This window comes from Thermobia domestica, chromosome 3 (genome assembly GCF_964235325.1).
Source record: "Thermobia domestica chromosome 3, izTheDome1.hap1.1, whole genome shotgun sequence".
NCBI classification, from domain to species: Eukaryota; Metazoa; Arthropoda; class Insecta; order Zygentoma; family Lepismatidae; genus Thermobia; species Thermobia domestica.
Window position 1 is genome coordinate 333,062,553 of NC_137456.1, and position 17,286 is coordinate 333,079,838.

General features: G+C 36.8%; 1 protein-coding gene across 1 annotated transcript in view; it reads left to right on the plus strand.

Moving 5' to 3' along the window:
- LOC145681971 (DNA damage-regulated autophagy modulator protein 1-like) overlaps positions 1-15,878 on the plus strand; it is a 50,446-nt gene extending 34,568 nt beyond the window's left edge. The window contains exons 6-7 of the mRNA XM_081753571.1: positions 7,215-7,366; positions 15,534-15,878. Of these exons, the coding sequence (XP_081609697.1) occupies positions 7,215-7,366; positions 15,534-15,656 (275 nt within the window). The 3' untranslated portion in view covers positions 15,657-15,878. The remainder of the gene's footprint in view (positions 1-7,214; positions 7,367-15,533) is intronic.
- The last annotated feature ends 1,408 nt before the right edge of the window (positions 15,879-17,286 follow it).

A 17,286-nucleotide genomic window follows, 5' to 3' on the forward strand; every position in this document is an offset into this window, starting at 1 on the left:
TCACTTCTCGGTTCGGTTTGATAGTGAATGAGCTGTAAGCCGAGCCGCTCGAGCCGTTGAGAGGCCTAAACTCGGTTCCAGATGTTTTGAACATGTTTGGCTGAAGCCTATAACTTTTAACAATTTTTGGCTCGAGCCCGAATACTTGGCCCTTCGGAACTCAAACCCAGAACGTGACCGATGTCCTTGCCTCCTGAAGACTTCTTCACGCCAAGATCGACAGGCAATTAGCTTCTACTATTCAGATACAAACTGAATATACTTTTAAAGATTATACACGGTGTTGATATAATAATAATAATAATAGTAATAGTAATAATAACAATATTAAAAGTTTTAAACTTGCCCTGAAATTTCGCAAAACTTTCTTAAAAATAGAGATTTCGGGGAAAGGATTCCGTACCTTCAAGACACACCTCTGCAACTACCAACATTTTAAACTACAACGTTCCATTGAAGTTTCATGTAGGAAGTATTCTACTGTTTGTTTTAAGGAAAATAACTGTAATAAATATAACTGAATATCATGCAACAGTAAGGCATATAATAAACTAATTTTTAGGATATGCAGAGGTAAATATAAAAGCTTTGCTACAAAATACCTACACAGAGCATAATTCAATGAGCTCTGAAATAGAATGTAACGAAATAGCCTATGAGATTCAGTCTACAGAGCAATTGTTAGTTAAAGAATGGACATACACTATTTCGAGAATCGAGACAAGACGGGAAATGTTTTCGATACTTTTCTTCTCGTCTTGATTCTCATCTCGAAAGAGAGACGAAAATTTTGAGTTAGCCTTGCCCTGTCTCGAACGTAAATTGTTAATTCTCTTGTTCTTTTATTTATTTTAGAAACAAGATGAGAAATTCCTCTTCTCGTGAGCAACATTAAACCAAACCGAAATATTCTTTCCAAATGTCACGTTTCTGCTTGTAATGGTATGACCTGAGCGATAATTAGATTCTAGCTTTTAATCTTCTACGAGATAATAATAATTATTATTAGTTTATTATTATTACTATTATTATTCCTGAAGATTTGATAGTTCATGTATTGAAACATCCGAGTATTCAAATATCTGAATATAATAAAACGTATGTTATCGCGGATCAATCGCCATCAAAAATCCTAAAGTAAAAAAGAAATTACAACGTGCATTCGCACAACCACCTCGACCACTGAACCGCGATCGCTACGCGGTAAACGATTCGTTTTTAGTCTGGTTACGTTAGGTTTCTTTGTCTCCGCTTGCAAATTTGTATGTTATATTTCTTCGATTCAAAATGTCTTTCGTATTTCTTTTATGAAGTCGTTTACATTAATAACTTGACTTGTTCTTGAACCGTTGGTTCACAAGTTTGTTTCTTCTCGACACGAAACTACAAATATAACAGATTGAATTCTCATACTCTCCATTTCTTTCAAAGCAGTCGCCATTACCAGGTCAAAGACTTATGTCCGCCACGATTCATATTAACAAAAAAAATCATTTTTCGGAAGCGGAACTTTCACTTTCCGGATTTCGGAAAATTATGGAATTCAGTCAAACTCCGGAATTCAGAAGAATTTCGGACCTCGGGAAGAATCCGGAATTTAGAAAATTCCGGAATTGAGAAAAACTCCGGATTTCGAAAAAAACGGATTTTTTCGAATTCCAGAATGTTAACGAAATCAGAAATTTCTAAATTCCGGATTTTTCCGAATTACGGAATTATCCCAAAATCGGAATTTTCCGAATTTCGGAATTTGTCCAGTTTTACTTTCGGGAGTCCGAAAAGTAATAATTCCGGAATTGGCTATCCTTAGTTTATACACAATCTTTCAGAACACTAAGCTAGTAGCTGTCTACAAACAAACAAGTAATGCAAAGCATTTTGTATCCTGCAATTTGTCATGTATTAAAATCCGACAGCAGTTTCAGTATCTAACCTGAAATTGCATGTATCTAGCTACTGGAAGCTGAGGTATGAAGAATGTATTGTATCTTATACAACCCTGCAAACCACTGAATATCTAAACGGCTTTCGTTAAATCCAAGTTGTAATACTCACAGTTACATCAATTTGTGTCTATATGATCGTGTTACTAAAGTTTACTATATGATAGAGTCTGTAAGTCTTTCTCTGCTCTCCCGTAAAGTTGTGATACGATCTACTACATAATAAAGAACCAATTATCAATTTAACCAAGTTGATGTATTGCTACACATCTGCTTCCGCCTCTGTCAACACTGGTCGATCTCGTTGACGCGACATATTTGCTTTTTGTTATACCCCATTCTTGGTTTACTGAACTAAGCAGTAACTATTCTTAAATATACTACTGCGCATGCCTCATATATAAATATTTCTGATGCCAATAGTTTCCGTTTTGTCCAAGGAACGTTCTTATTCCCAGCATGACCCTTTTATTACATTATATGAAGAGCATGTAGGTCTAAATACCTCATGTCTTACATAGGATGTAGGTTTAACTCTTCCAGCAAAGAAGAAACATGTGATCATAGTATACAACCCACAGAAGTGATAGCTGGCAATACAGTGGACGTAATCCCTAACGACAAAGAGAGTGAGCTATGCCCTCCCTGCTGGTCTTGTGGCTAGCACGTGCGCCTTTGATGTATGGTGTCCCGGGTTTGATTCCCGGCGGGAGAGAATCTATGATTTTTAACTGTTCTCGTTGTTTCTGTGTTCGTGTCCCTGTCGTTATAAGTTATTAGAAAAAGCAAGTTAAACGAGTGAAGCAATTAAAATTAGCAATAAGTAAGTTACTGAAACACGTTCGGTGAGTCACTTAAAAAACAATTGGACAAAGCACTGGCTTTTTGCGTCGTCCATGCGAGTTCGAATCTATCTCGGCTTGATTTTTTATACATTTGAGAGAAAGTATTGTTCCAGGTTATCACTCTTTTCGTATTTTTCGCTGTCGTTCACAGTTAAAGTAACTGGCTATTCTTATTCTTTCTACGAATGATGGATCTTCTCTTTGGCTTCTTGTCAAACATGCTCACGTAATGAAAAGACGCTGTCGATAATAATAATAATAATAATTATTATTATTATTATTATTATTATTATAATTATGGATGAGTGAAATGGTAGAATGAAGAAAGTGGGAAGAAACGGGAGAACCCCGAGGAAATCCACGAGCACGGTGTTTGTCCACCACAAAGTCACACAGCTCGAGCTGGGATCAAACCAGGGACCCCAAGCACCGGACAACTGAGCCACGGCACCCCCAGCCATCCATGTGATTTCTTTCTCAGAAGTATATAAGATACATACTGAACACATTCCCATGTACCTGAGGGAACATGATAGGCATATGCCTGCTATGTAATTGTGCTGTTAGGGTTTTAATGTCTTCGATATTTGTTAAGACAATAAAATGTTTTCCAGTAGGGTAAATTTTAGTATATAAATAATAAGCATACTTTTCTTAATTATAAACATTACAAACAGTAATTGTTTGTTACTCCGCGTTGATAGCTAAAAGCAACAGCGGTGCTTTCCCAACATCACGTACAAGCGGATTGATATACTAATTTAAAGTTTACACGATTTTATCTGTTAGAAATGCTTCCCCGCCTGCGAAGATCAACGACGTGCTAGTAACGAAACTGGCTTTCGGGTGGTTCAAACCCGGTCCAAGGGAAGTTTTTTTTATTTTCTTAAATTTTCATAATTCTTTTTATTAAAATAAGATGAAAATTACACTCAAAAATTGATTTACTTACTTTTGTGTAGATAAGTAATAGTAGTAGTACTAGCGGTAGTATTAGTAGTAGTAGTAGTAGAAGGAGGAGGAAGAGGAAGGGGTTAGAAGCCCCACAGAGCTCGTTTTGTTCTAGCTTGACCCCTATGATATAAATTTTGAGACAAACTTAGAACAGCTGGCTAGAGTAGCGCGCCAAAAATAGTACTTCCGGGAGAATTACTATCCCGAGTGGGGAGTGTATTTATGGGTTGAAAACTCGAACAAAGGATACCAAACAAGGAAGAGAATATCTAAAATAGATGACAACACTTCTGCTAATGTAAATTTCGTCAGCAAATTCATACGCATACAAAACTATTTGGCGTATGGTTCATTACTTAGCAAAACTATCGAATATACCCATTAGCGTCGATTTCTGTACCATTTCATTTTCTCTCTGTCTGTTGTTTTGATGTGTTAGAAAAGAATATACTTACATTGTCATCAAGAAAACGTCTACAGTTATTACAAAATTTAAATACATTTGTGTAACGTAAGAGTTACACTAGGAAATCGTGATAAGCTCTAATGAAAACAGACATCTTTCAGTTAAAAGAACATAAAAGGTAACAAATAATATTAGCCTATGCGTGAGCCGTTACACAGTCTTTCCAAATATGTTTCTCCTTTCCTCTGAACTTTCAGTAAATGTATTCACAACATCATTTACATCAATTTGATCGAATATGTCCTTACGCAGTGGCACAGTGCTACAGCTACAGACGAAGAATACATCTATTTGTGTCTGCAGCATTCAGCCACCTCTGGGACATTGTACTACGTAGATAAATTTTGAGGCGCTGCAAAGAGTTAAGTTGCTTTTGACTTTAACGTCCCTTTCAGCAACGAGGCTATATGAGACGGGACTTACTGATTAACATGGAATCCGAAACACATGAGCCGCCCGAAATCGAACCCAAAACCACACTGTGTTTCGTGTGCTCTGCGAGGCAGGTATAGTTGTTATTAAAATAGACGTCATATCTCCTCCCCCCCCCAAAAAAAAGAAAGCGTAGGTCCCATAATGCAATATTTTAGCTAAAATAAGTAAATCGTTTTAATAATAATATTAAGTACATATATAAGAATATTTAAAAGTTATATCCTTGAGAGGTATGCAGAAAAAGAAAAGAAAGAATACGATAAATGTCTTTCAAAAAATGTTTACTAATTTTCCTCTAATCTTGTTTCTTAAGGCTTTTCTCTGCAATGAACTTATTATGCGCTTAAGTAGTAGAATTTTTTTATATTGTTTTTTATACGAATAATTAGGAGACGTATTTAGAACTGGAAGCACAGAGAGCAGAATGAAGTACTTTCAGTATTCTTCTTCGACTTTACTATAATGACGTAAAATTAAAGTAAATGAGCTAGAAAACTAGAAATTAAAGAGCATCCTACCAAAATATTATTTTTTTACTTATAAGGGAATGTACCCAGGTCATATACGCCGATTTTAATGAAACCTATGCAGTGGACACTAGACAAAATAAAGAGCCCCGTATGTTGTTACCGTCGGGTTTAAGGGAACAAAAGTGTGAAGGAAAAGGAAGGCAGCACTTCTATTAATTACGTCTGATATGAATATTGCAAGACATATACTTTGACCTGCCTGAAGAGATTAATGCATACTTACGTGTTATCAATAGCATACGGCACAAGAAGTTTGGCCATAATATAAGTGTTTGGTTAACACTTAATAAAGTGTAAACAATTGTTATATCGGAAGAGTCACTTTACGCCATTATATAAATAGATCTGATAATAGTAGCATTCCTATTATGCTACTATTACATGAAAATCCATACCTCTTGATTAGGAATGAACACCTGTAAATTAAACAATAAGAGATCACTTGAAATAATAAAACATAAATGGTGTTACAATGGCGTTTGTTATCTTCACATCATATTTCAAGTAATAACTTTGATCGGTGATTCTAAACCAATGGCAAACATGTACTTGCATTTCGTTACATTTAATATAAATTCGTACACAGCTAACCACACACACGGGTAGTTGCACCGGACCGATTGTACACATTGGCAAATGCGCGTCGATCCAGCGTATGTTATAGGACTAATGTAGACGTATTTTACCAGTATGATGAACCTGCAGGAAACTAGTATCACAAGCTATGAAACTCAAATAGGCAATCATATCCAGAACATGGTAGCCGCAGGTATGAAAGGGTCTCTGCCAAGATATGAAGACGTTACCACAGTTCATTTTGATGAAGCTGATGACATGACACGTTGTTCAACACACTGGAGAACTTTACCAACAAGAGCATAAACATGATAATAGAGTGAAAGATATCGGGACCTCTAGTCAAGGAATCAAACCAGTAAATTCGGAACAGTACATAGTTGCATATATGCTCTGACCAGCTGGTAGTAGTTGCCGATGCACGATGCCGCGAGCAAGCCACTAAACATATAGGAGGACTTTCTTCTGGTGCAGTGCTGGTTTCGGCTGTTTTGGAACCAGTTCATGGAATGCTAACAAATTATGGCGGCACCGTGGATCTTCCTACATGACCCACTTCTCATCACATGTCAACACTCTGTCCAGAAATGGCTCCTTCCTCAGACGAGACAGCAAAGAGGTACAGATGTCTGGTCGCGTTGCCTTCTGACCTGGAGTCAAATTATGTGGGACCCGTTGATCCAACTTGTAGTGCTTCCCAAGTTGATGGAGATGCTGCCGAATGGTTTCTCCACTCACACTGAATTGTAGTCCCAGATCCTCACATGTCTGACCACTGTTCGCCTCAATTCCTGCCTGAAGATCTTCATTTTGCACATATGTTGGTCTTCCGGCACGTGGTGCGTCTTCGAGTGTTTCATCACCGTCCTTAAACTTGTTAATCCCCCTCACAGTCCGCGTAGTCACGACACCCTCACCAAAGGTCTGGTATATCTTCCACTTCACTGCAGCGGCGTTTGACCCCAGTTTGAACTCGTACAGCATACACGCCCTTTTGATGCTCTGTGGAGGTCCCATGTTCAGAGTGAGTCAGAGTCCTTACGCAAGTTCACGGTGTAACTGAATTGCTATAACCAGGTGTTATGTTGGATATACTTACACCAACAACTGATCTTCGGCTTATCTCTATTCGTATTCAGGTCACAGTGCGAGGGCCAATTGAACACAGACCTCCACAAAATGCTACAGAACTTTCTTGGTTACCTTTACAATTTTGCCCTTATTCGTTATTGTTCAGGAATCAAACGGTGACTTTCACTCACAAATGAAAGAAACATTGTTCCGTCCTATCTACAGTGGTTGTCATACTGGGACCACTGGCCTGTGTTAAAATTGAATTGTGTTAATACCATCGTGATTTCTGTGTAGACAATACTCTTTTATTGTTAAGTAAAATATATTTTACTCGTAATTTTTCCAAATATTATTCAATTGTATCTTTCTAAAATGCATATTAATATTTCAGATCTCGGCTATTTATACTGGAAACCAGAGGACGGAGGTTATGAGCTCTACGTCGGTAGTAGTGTTGTAGAATGGCTGGCGATGCTTGAAGTTGCTGTATTCTTCTCAACCTTTGCTCACGAATTCAAATACGTCCGATTAGAGGCTCCTGAGGTAAAAAAAAAAAAAGAAAAAGAGATAATTATGATTGCCAAATATTTTAAGGGAATGTTTTTATAATAAGTAGGATTTAAAATCGAATAGAAGAAATATCTTGAAATCAATATATAAACTTACGAAAACCATTAACATGTACGGCTGCCACCTTTCCAAAGCAAATTCTAATACTTCAATCATCTAATTCAATGATGTCTTTATTCCTGGCTCAGCATTTCTAGTGGAGAGAGAATCAAATTTATCTAATGGACAAAACGAAAGTGCGACAGTTTATGTCCTATAGATCTCACATCATATAGATTCATGAGCAACTAAATCACAGATAGCTGCCGTTCTCTAGCGCTGAAAAAAATGGCGCTATGCTTGGCTTCGTTATCCAAAATAATCCTTCAAGTATGTAAGGTAGAACCAAAACTCACCTAAAGCATCTCACACGTACCAGGTATCCAGATTCTTGTAAGTTGGTGCAGATAAAGTAAGCAGATTATACTAATATGGAAACTCACTAGTTTAGTACAAAATATAAGCAAAATAATTATCAATTAAAGAAATTAGTAAAGACTTTCATATTTCAGGAGAGAAAATTTTATATCAGAACTTCTATTTTCCATTTCAGGCAAAATCATATCATCAGTAGTTTTAGCGGCATACAGCAACGTTTCCAAAATCATTTACCATACTTTCATATGTATATACGACTCTAAAAGTGCATTACCACCTACAATTCTACTTTTCCTGCAATAGCAGGCAACCCAAAAAGCTCGGCGGTTGGGTTGGTTGCGAATTCGAAAGGCGTTGGACCAAACCTCAATTTTGTAACAAACATATCAGTGTGGCAAACTGCAAATAAGAGAATAAAACAAATTGTTAAGACAATGACAATTTTATTATCGTGATGGAGTTGGATGACATGAAAAGTTACAAAATGATCTTACTTAACCAGTTCAAACAAGATGAATGGTAAGAAACAGATATCAGAGGAAAGCATTTCTCTCGTCCCCCCAAAACAAGAATCTTATAAAAAAGAAAAAACTTACATAATGTAAAGGTTTAATATAAAAGCCCCACCCTAAATTTTGAAAGTTGACACCCGAAAGGCATGAACATCTGAACCGAAGTGAATTAAATTGTGCATAGACATTGTAGACATAAAATGAGGATACGAGTTTCATATTTTCATGGAGAAAACGATGTGTAAAAGACATGAAGAATTGCAACATAACTTTGTGTATGGACAATGCACAAAAAATAAAGAAATACGGGTTGTTTTATTTTCTGCGGAAAATCGGTTTTAGGGGAAAAAGGACTCACCCAAAATTTTGAAAGTTGACGCCCTAAAGGTAATAACAACTAAACTGAAGTGAAATAAATTTTGCACTGATATTGCAGACACAAAATGAGGGAATACGGGTTTCGTAGTTTCCTGGAAAAACGGTTCTGTGGGGCACGGACCCCTCCAAACATTTGATCACGAAATATCAAATTTGCTAGTAACAGCATGTCAGATGTGTGTAAAAGACATGTAGAATTGCAATATAACTTTTTGTATGGACAATACACAAAAAATAAAGGATTACGGGTTTTTTATGATCTGCGGAAAAACGGTTTTAGGGGGAAAATGCCCCACACAAAATTTTGAAATTTGACGCCCTAAAGACAAGAACAAGTGAACCGAAGTGAATGAAAATGTGCACAGATATTGTAGACTTAAAAGGAGGAAATACAGTTTTCGGATATTCCTGGAAAAAGGGTTGAATGGGGCACGGACCCCTCCAAATCTTTGATCACGAAGTATCAAAAGTTCTAGTAACAGTATGTCAGATGTGTGTAAAGGACATGAAGAATTTTAACGAAACTTTGCGTATGAACAATAGTCAAAAAATAAACGAATACGTGCTTTATTTTCGGGGGAAAATGGTTTTAGGGGACAAAATCCCTCGTCCAAAATTTAGGAATTTGACCCCGAAAGGCAAAAAAAGTGGACGGAAGTGAATGAAATGTGCATAAATAATATAGAGGTAAGATGAGTGAAAATGTGTTCGTATTTTCCTGAAAGAAAAAAACTGTTGAGTGGACCGAAAGTTGAGTGGCGGGAGGAGTGGACCGAAGCGAATGAGATGGTATGTAGATAATGGATATGTAAAATATAGCCTTTCGTATTTCAGAAGTGTCGTATCTCCACCCGATTTCTTCAAATTTGGTATATCAACTACAAGCACAAACAGTATAGCGTATTTTATAGTTTTTCAGGAGGCACCTTTAACCCTTACAATGTTTTTGCACATAAACAAAAACACGTGTCGATTTATTTCCAGTTTGCTGTTGATCTGTCTAATTTGAAGCAAAACGGATAGAGCAATTGAGAAACACGAAAGGCCGTATTTTACATAGGGTCTATATAATATCTACACACAGTTTCATTTGCTTCGGTCCACTCTTTCCTGTGCTATTACGGCAATATTTACTTTTTTCGGATGGGGCATAGGCCCCATCACTGTTTTCCCGCAATTATTAAAACACGTTCCATTTACTGTTTTGCAAATTGTCCCTATACGAAGTTTCGTTGCAATTCTCTATATTCTTTACGAACTTCTGACGTATGCTTATTTGCACTTTCGATATTTCGTAATCAATGGTTTAGAAGGTACTTGCCTCACTCAACCGCTTTTTTCCAGGACAATACGAAACCCAATTATCTTATTTTATGTCTACAACACACCTGCACAATGTCATTCAATTCAGTGCACTTGTTCTTGCCTTTTGGGCCTCAACTTTCAAAATTTTGGGCGGTGGCATTTGGCCGCTAAAACAGTTTTTCCGGAGAAAATATAAAAACGTACTCGTTTATTTTTTGTGTTTTGTATTGTCTCTACACAATGTGTCACTCCAATTTTTCATGTCATTCAAGCACTTCTGCCATACTGTTATTAGCACTTTTGATATTTCACGATCAAAGTTTTGAAGGGGTCTCTGTTCCACCTAAAGGGTTTTCTTTTTTCAGGGAAATAAGAAACGCGTATTCCCTCATTTTATGTCTACAATATCTGTGCACAATTTCGTTCACTTCGGTCCACTTGTTTTTGCCTTTCGGGCGTCAACTTTCAAAATTTTGGGTGTGGGTTTTTGACCCCTGAAACAGCTTTAACGGAGAAAACAAAAATACACGTACCGGTATTCGTTTATTTTATGTGTAGTATCCACCTACCAAATTTTATCAAAATCGGAGTGTTACATTTGGGAATTATAGAATTGTCAGTCATTGTAGAATTATTTTCCCTGTTCCTTCATCAATAAGAAATTGTCTGACAAGTAAAGGGTCCAAACAGATGGATCGAGTTGCGAGATGAGACGTAGTGCGACTGATAGAGGATGTGGAAATATGTATATGTGCAAAGTTATAAAGGCAGGTCATAAGAAACGGACGGGGTCAAAGTAGATGGGAGATGGGCTATGCTATGTTATTGAAATACATAAAATAAAATGTTGCATCGTGAAAATAGTGAAAGATAGACAATGTAAACTGTGTTAGTGTCAAATATTGACAAAAAAGAATCGGCAGAGTAGATCACGAACCTCCGGCGCCAGCTTGAAATCCGCCATTTTGAAATCTATGATACTTTTGGAAATGAAAATGTAGTGATGTGATATATCAGTTAGGGCCAGCGTGTTCTGAAAAGTCAATTATGAAATTTATTGATCCTTATCTGTACTTATTTGGAAGATTTAGGATAATCTTCATAGTTATTTACGAAAATCTAGGAGACTGATACTCGTATGTTGAAAGTTTGGACTATCACGAAAAACATATAAGTTGAACATATCCAAAGCCAAGAAAACTAACCGCGAAATTTGATATCCAACTTGTATATTATTACATTTCACTGTTGAATATCAAATTTCACTGTTAGTTTTTTGGTTTGTAGATATGTGAGCTATTTCTTGTCCATAATACGACTAATAATACTAAGAGACTCACAAATCGAATTTAGTTAGTACTTTTAGCATTTCTTACAATAAACGTACAATTGTAGTTCTCAGCCTTTCGAAAATTATGAACCCCAAAGGTTCCTTTTTCCTTACAAATAATAGTATCAATAATACTACCTATTAAAGGGTAACCCACCTACAAACTGTAAGAAGCCCCTGTAAATTGAAATGAAGTATTTCATTTTAACGAACCATGATTGCGCTCTTTAGGCTAAGGGAGACAATGATTAAGGCAAGTGAATGTTGATGGAATATAGGATGGAATGAGAATGTGGAAGGAAATTGGGGTATCCCGAGAAAACACACGATACGATGGTGTCCATCACAAGGTTTTTGGCTGAGGATCGAACCAGAGGCCCCACGTACCAGAGGCAAGCTGTTTACAATTGAGTCACCGTGTCCTCTCCCAATCTCCAAGAGACGCGGGCATCTAGTTAAGAATAACTGACATAGAAAAACGCACTTACCATTTTCGCACGAAGCAAACTCCACGAATCCCACATTGTTTGTACTTCATACATGTTGGTTTATCACACACAATATTTAGTATATCGATACATCTGTAAGAATCAGTGTTTCCTCCAAAGCAGGGGCAGGGTGACTTAGTAATAGAGCGTTTACTTCTGGTGTGGGATGGACCCCATTCGATCCCAGACTATAAAAGTTTGTAGTAGATACCATCTTTCGCGTGAGATTTCTCGGGATTATCCTGTTTTCCCCTACATTCTCATTTCACGAATTATTTCCCAAAATTTAGATTACATCTATTATCTCTATTATTGGATCGGATTTCAATTTAGCATCCCTTCGGTAGCAAAATTACATGAGACATGGAGCTACGAATTAACGTGAGATCCGAACTGCTTGCTTTCCCGCCGCGAATCGGAGCCGGGTCTCCTATGCGAAAGTCGCACACGCTACCCCATAGCCATGCATGATCTCTCTGTCTTCATTAGCCTAGAAGGCATAACATTTAAACTTTATGCACTTCATATAATTAGTTTTTCCTCGACAGCGAATTTTATACTGAGATAAAGTAGATCAATCAAATTTGTGCATTTTCCCTTTTCTTATAATTTTAACGATGTTCTTGTAACTTCGACCGTGTTCTAAGATTCATGTTGAAATATCGTTTTTAATTGTAATTAACATGTCTGTCAACGTTTCATAAAATATTCCAATAATTTTGCCATTTCTTTAGGGTGACATTTGTGCGGCCAATGTACCATATCCAGATGTGCATTAATGGAAGCTATGGCTAAAATTAATATACATTTCCTTTCCTCCGACATTTTGTACTCGAGTTACGGCTGTTTTGGGCAGTTTTCCGACAGGTTTTTGGCTGGTCATAGCGCCAAAAGAAAGAATTTATGCACTCAGGTCGTCTTATAATGGTCTCATGAATCAGCTCCCAAACGTTGTCGGTGTTGTTTTGAAACACCCTGTATGTTTCTATCTTGTTTCTGATTATCTCCTCTTTGCCAATCAATTTCCAGTATTCCCAAAACAAACCAAAAGTGAACTAAGTTCACTAAATCGCCTCCCCCTAGGCTTTCTTCTTGTATAATACTTATATATTTATATTGTAGTTTACAGATTGGCAATATTGATTGAAATGTCTGTTTAAAATGCTAGTAGAGAAATTTCCTCTTTAGTACAGAAATTCCCCCTTCCACCCTACCGCCATTTTAGGCGATATGGGATTAGGCAATATGGGAATTCCCATCTCGCCTAAAATAGCGGACATTCTCATCTTGGAGATATAAGTGGCTGATAAATCGTTAGGCGAGGTGGGATTAGGCAAGATGAGATGGAATCATCTGAAAATGTAGGGGGATGGTAGGTAGTTGCATGACGTTACGCTGTCTCCATGACTATCTTTGCCCATTGTAATTTCTTAGGAACTGAGGGACGCCGTACACATCTTTTGGAGGTGGGGGACAGGGTCCCCCGCGTTCCCACCCACTTTTACCCCTGCTGCTAAGTATTAATTGCTGTGAGGACTAACGAAAAATATTGTAATAATAATAAGACCAATACTACCACTACTACTACTACTACTACTACTACTACTACTACTACTAATAATAATAATAATAATAATAATAATAATAATAATAATAATAATAAAGTATCTAAATCATAAAGATATTTTTCAACTTTCTATTACAATTTCTCTGCGTTTCCGTGTCTGAATATATTGTTTTTATAAGGAATAAAGACGCTTCAAACAACAAATTGGCAAATATGATTTGAATAAAAGAAAAAAGCCTTATCACTTGTTTTACAAAGAATTAAGCAACTGACATCTGACTTTGTGTTTGTTTTTCTAACACAATGTTACAAGGCAGAGAAGCCACGCCTGTGGGCAACTTGCTTTTCTGCTTGAGGGCAGCTTCAGTACTAAAATTAAGACTTTCATTCTGTCAATTTATGTGTAGCTATCAGTCAATTACACAGGTTCTTTGGAACTCTGAATTTTACAAGAAAGTTTTTTTCATCGCGTAGGAAGCAAAGTCAATCGTACATTGTAATCCCTCCCATCTTTTGCACACTGTGTGAAATTTAACTTGTAAACTTAGTGAGTTACAGAAAAGAGAGTGCTATTTTTTTTTAAATGACATTATCAAATAAGATTACGGTACGAAACTGTATGGTACGATACCAAATCATCAACAGTACGAAATACGTCTGCAATGCAACATATCAATCATTTCCAATTCTTTGCTCTGTGACCTAGTTTGCTTTTCATGTTTTCAGTAAACTAGACAGACAAAAGAAAGAATAGAGACTTCCTTCCAGAAAATTGTGTTCGAGAGTGGGGGGGGTCATACAGGCCCGTATCCACGGGGAGTCTAGGGGCGGGGTCACCCTACATTTTTACATAAGAATGAAATATGAGCATTAAAGTAGTCAGCCACTAGGATTTTTTGTTAGAATGATACCAGATTCGACTCCTGTTGTACGCTCAACTTTCAGTCCTGTCATTTGTAGGTCTCGTATAATGTAGATTCGCTGAAAAAACTCTAAACATGTGCTATGACTAGTATACGAACTAAAAAACTTTTTAGCAAAAGAAATATAAATTTAATGCTTTAGATTCTTCTCTGTAATCCAATTTTCCTGGAGGCGAGATGATATGGTTGGGAACGGGCTATCAGATTCAATCTCCGAACCCACATTAAATAGATCGTGCTTTATAACCTTGGTGTTTTATAAGGACAAAAAACAAAAACATACTGATAGCTCCAGTAACAAATATTGTAAGATAGAGATTTAAAAATAACTGGTTTTTAAATAGAAAAAGGATAGTACCCGAGGTTTATTAGTATTACTAGCATATATTACCCACTTTGCTGGGTTGAAATGAAAATTTAAATGCACAACTCCGTATTTCATGTGTTTAGTACCCGTGAAATATGCTGTTTTCGTTTTTAATTGCATCGATTTAAACAGCATCGGAAATATCATTGATCATCACAGCGACTCCAAAAATCATTGATTCGACACTAATATTGGTCATTTTCGGTTATTTATATTTATATTTCCCCCTCCTCCATATTGCGGGCCATGGCATGGAAAGTGTCACTGTTCATCTCACAGACTCCCCAAAAATGTAGATTCAGCCCTAATATCGGTCATTTCGATCATTTTTCAATATTTCTTCCTACACATCCCCAAAAGTTGTGGGGTTGAATTTGAATTTAAACAGAATCGAAAGTACCACTGTTCATCTAAGCGACTCAGAAAACTATAAATTCGACACTGATAGTGGCCATTATCGATCATTTTTATATATCTCTCTTTCCTCTTCACGCAAGTGGCGGAGCTGATTTTGCATTTAATCGGGATTGAAAATGTCACAATTTATCAGAATGATCCCCAAAACTATGGATTAGACACTAATATTGGTCCTTTTCGATTACTATTATATATAGCTCCCCCTCCACCGTGCTGCGGCACACGGCATCAGAATTGTCACTGTTAATCTCAGCTAATCCTAAAACTATTGATTCGACACTAATATTAGTCATTTTCGATCATTTTTAAATGTTTAAACCCCTCCCCTCCATTGTACCCTCCCCTTCCCCAAACATCAGGACTGGACTTGGATCCAAACAGCATCACAAGTGTCACTGTTTCAAAATTAGCCGTTAATTTTGGGCTTGTTTTGCAGGTGGTTTGGCACTACACAGATGAGCCAGATGTTAGCAATATTAACAAGGTTGTGTCCACTGATGAAGACGCCAAGATAGAAGAGGAAATAGTTGAGAACGAAGGAGATATTGCCATTGAATAATACCAAGCAAAGACATAGATTCCAACTGAAATTGATTCTCCCAATTAGTCAGTTCAAATTAATAAATTGGATACTCGAAATTACCATTAAGCTAAGAGTTATTTCTCAAATATCGACGATGAAAATTTTCTTTTCAAAGACAAGGAATGTGTGATGTTAAGGAAATGTTTCTTGATAAAAGGATGGAAATAAAACAAAAGAATGAATAAAGAGGGTGCGAGATGTTCCAAATTGTAGGAGTATCAGTAGTATGTTTATTATTGTTATTGTTATTACTATTATTATTAATATTAGGGTTAGCACTACTACTACTATTAGTAGTAGTATAAGTTACTACTACTACTACTAGTAGTAGTAGTAGTAGTTGCGCCCATGACTTCCACCCTTTACAGTACACTATAGGTTAAAGTTTGGATCAAAACCTGTAATTCTTTACCTAATAACAAACAGCAAAATACATTAATACTATCAATTTTGAAATAATTAAATTTAAACAATGAAGTTTTATGTTGCAATTAAATCGTAACTATAGCTCTAAATCTACAAACTGCCTGAATCGTGGCGACACCTGTTGGCACATAATAAGACTATTGCCTGGATGCGGTATTATCACGAATTAACGTGACTCACACACTTAGGCTAGTTTTAAACGGAAGCATTTATCGTAGCATTTCTCGTAGCAGATGTGTTGCCAAAAATCTCTATTATAGTATTCTATCGCATCAAAAGTATTTGGTGCTATTACCTGGTAGCATTTTGATAAGCATCTTGCCGTGACGTAGCAAACAAATCACTCTTGAAGAGCGCAATTATGGCTCCGAACTAAAAACAGAGATTTCAGTCGCTATTTCTTCTAAAGCCCTTTGTCGCATATGCTTATTATGATACAAAAGACTTTTAATTTTGTACAAACAAGGAAGCTCCTCATATTTTTCAATCAGCATAATAATAGCATCCCTACTTCAACTTATTTTTCTTTACTACAATTCAATTTCGCACACAAAACAAAGAGCATGGGTATTTGGCACAAAATTTTTCGCTTCCTTTCAACACACCATAGCACTGCAATCGGACCAGAAATGCTGGGGAAAATGCCAAGAAATAAACTAGATTGTATGGACAAAAAATGCCATAAGATATGCCATGGCATGGGAAATGTTATAGCATGTGCTACTTTTCACGGCAGGATATCGATGATTTGATTTTTGCTACAAGAAATGCTACGATAAATGCTTCCATCTAAAACTAGTCTTACATGTTTTGGAACTCTACGAGTACATAGGATTATGGAATGTATACTGTAATACCCTACATAAACAACCGACTCATGCCCTTATTGACAAACATCAATCATGTGCGTCTTACTACAGATTACTATAGTTGCAGACAACAGGGACAGCACTGATCATGTGACAACGAAGGATACCAGCACCACCGCCTCACCTGGATCACCTATATATAACCGAGAGGATTTCAAGGAGAGGCATCAGTCTCTGGCTGGTAACTATCCTTCCTCCGCTTGCAATGAAGCTTTAGAAGCACCATACCTAAACCCATGCCTTTAGGTTACACTGGCCCATTCTTTCCCTTCTGGCTTGCAGTGGAGCCTTGTGGAACCTTTACCTCTTTC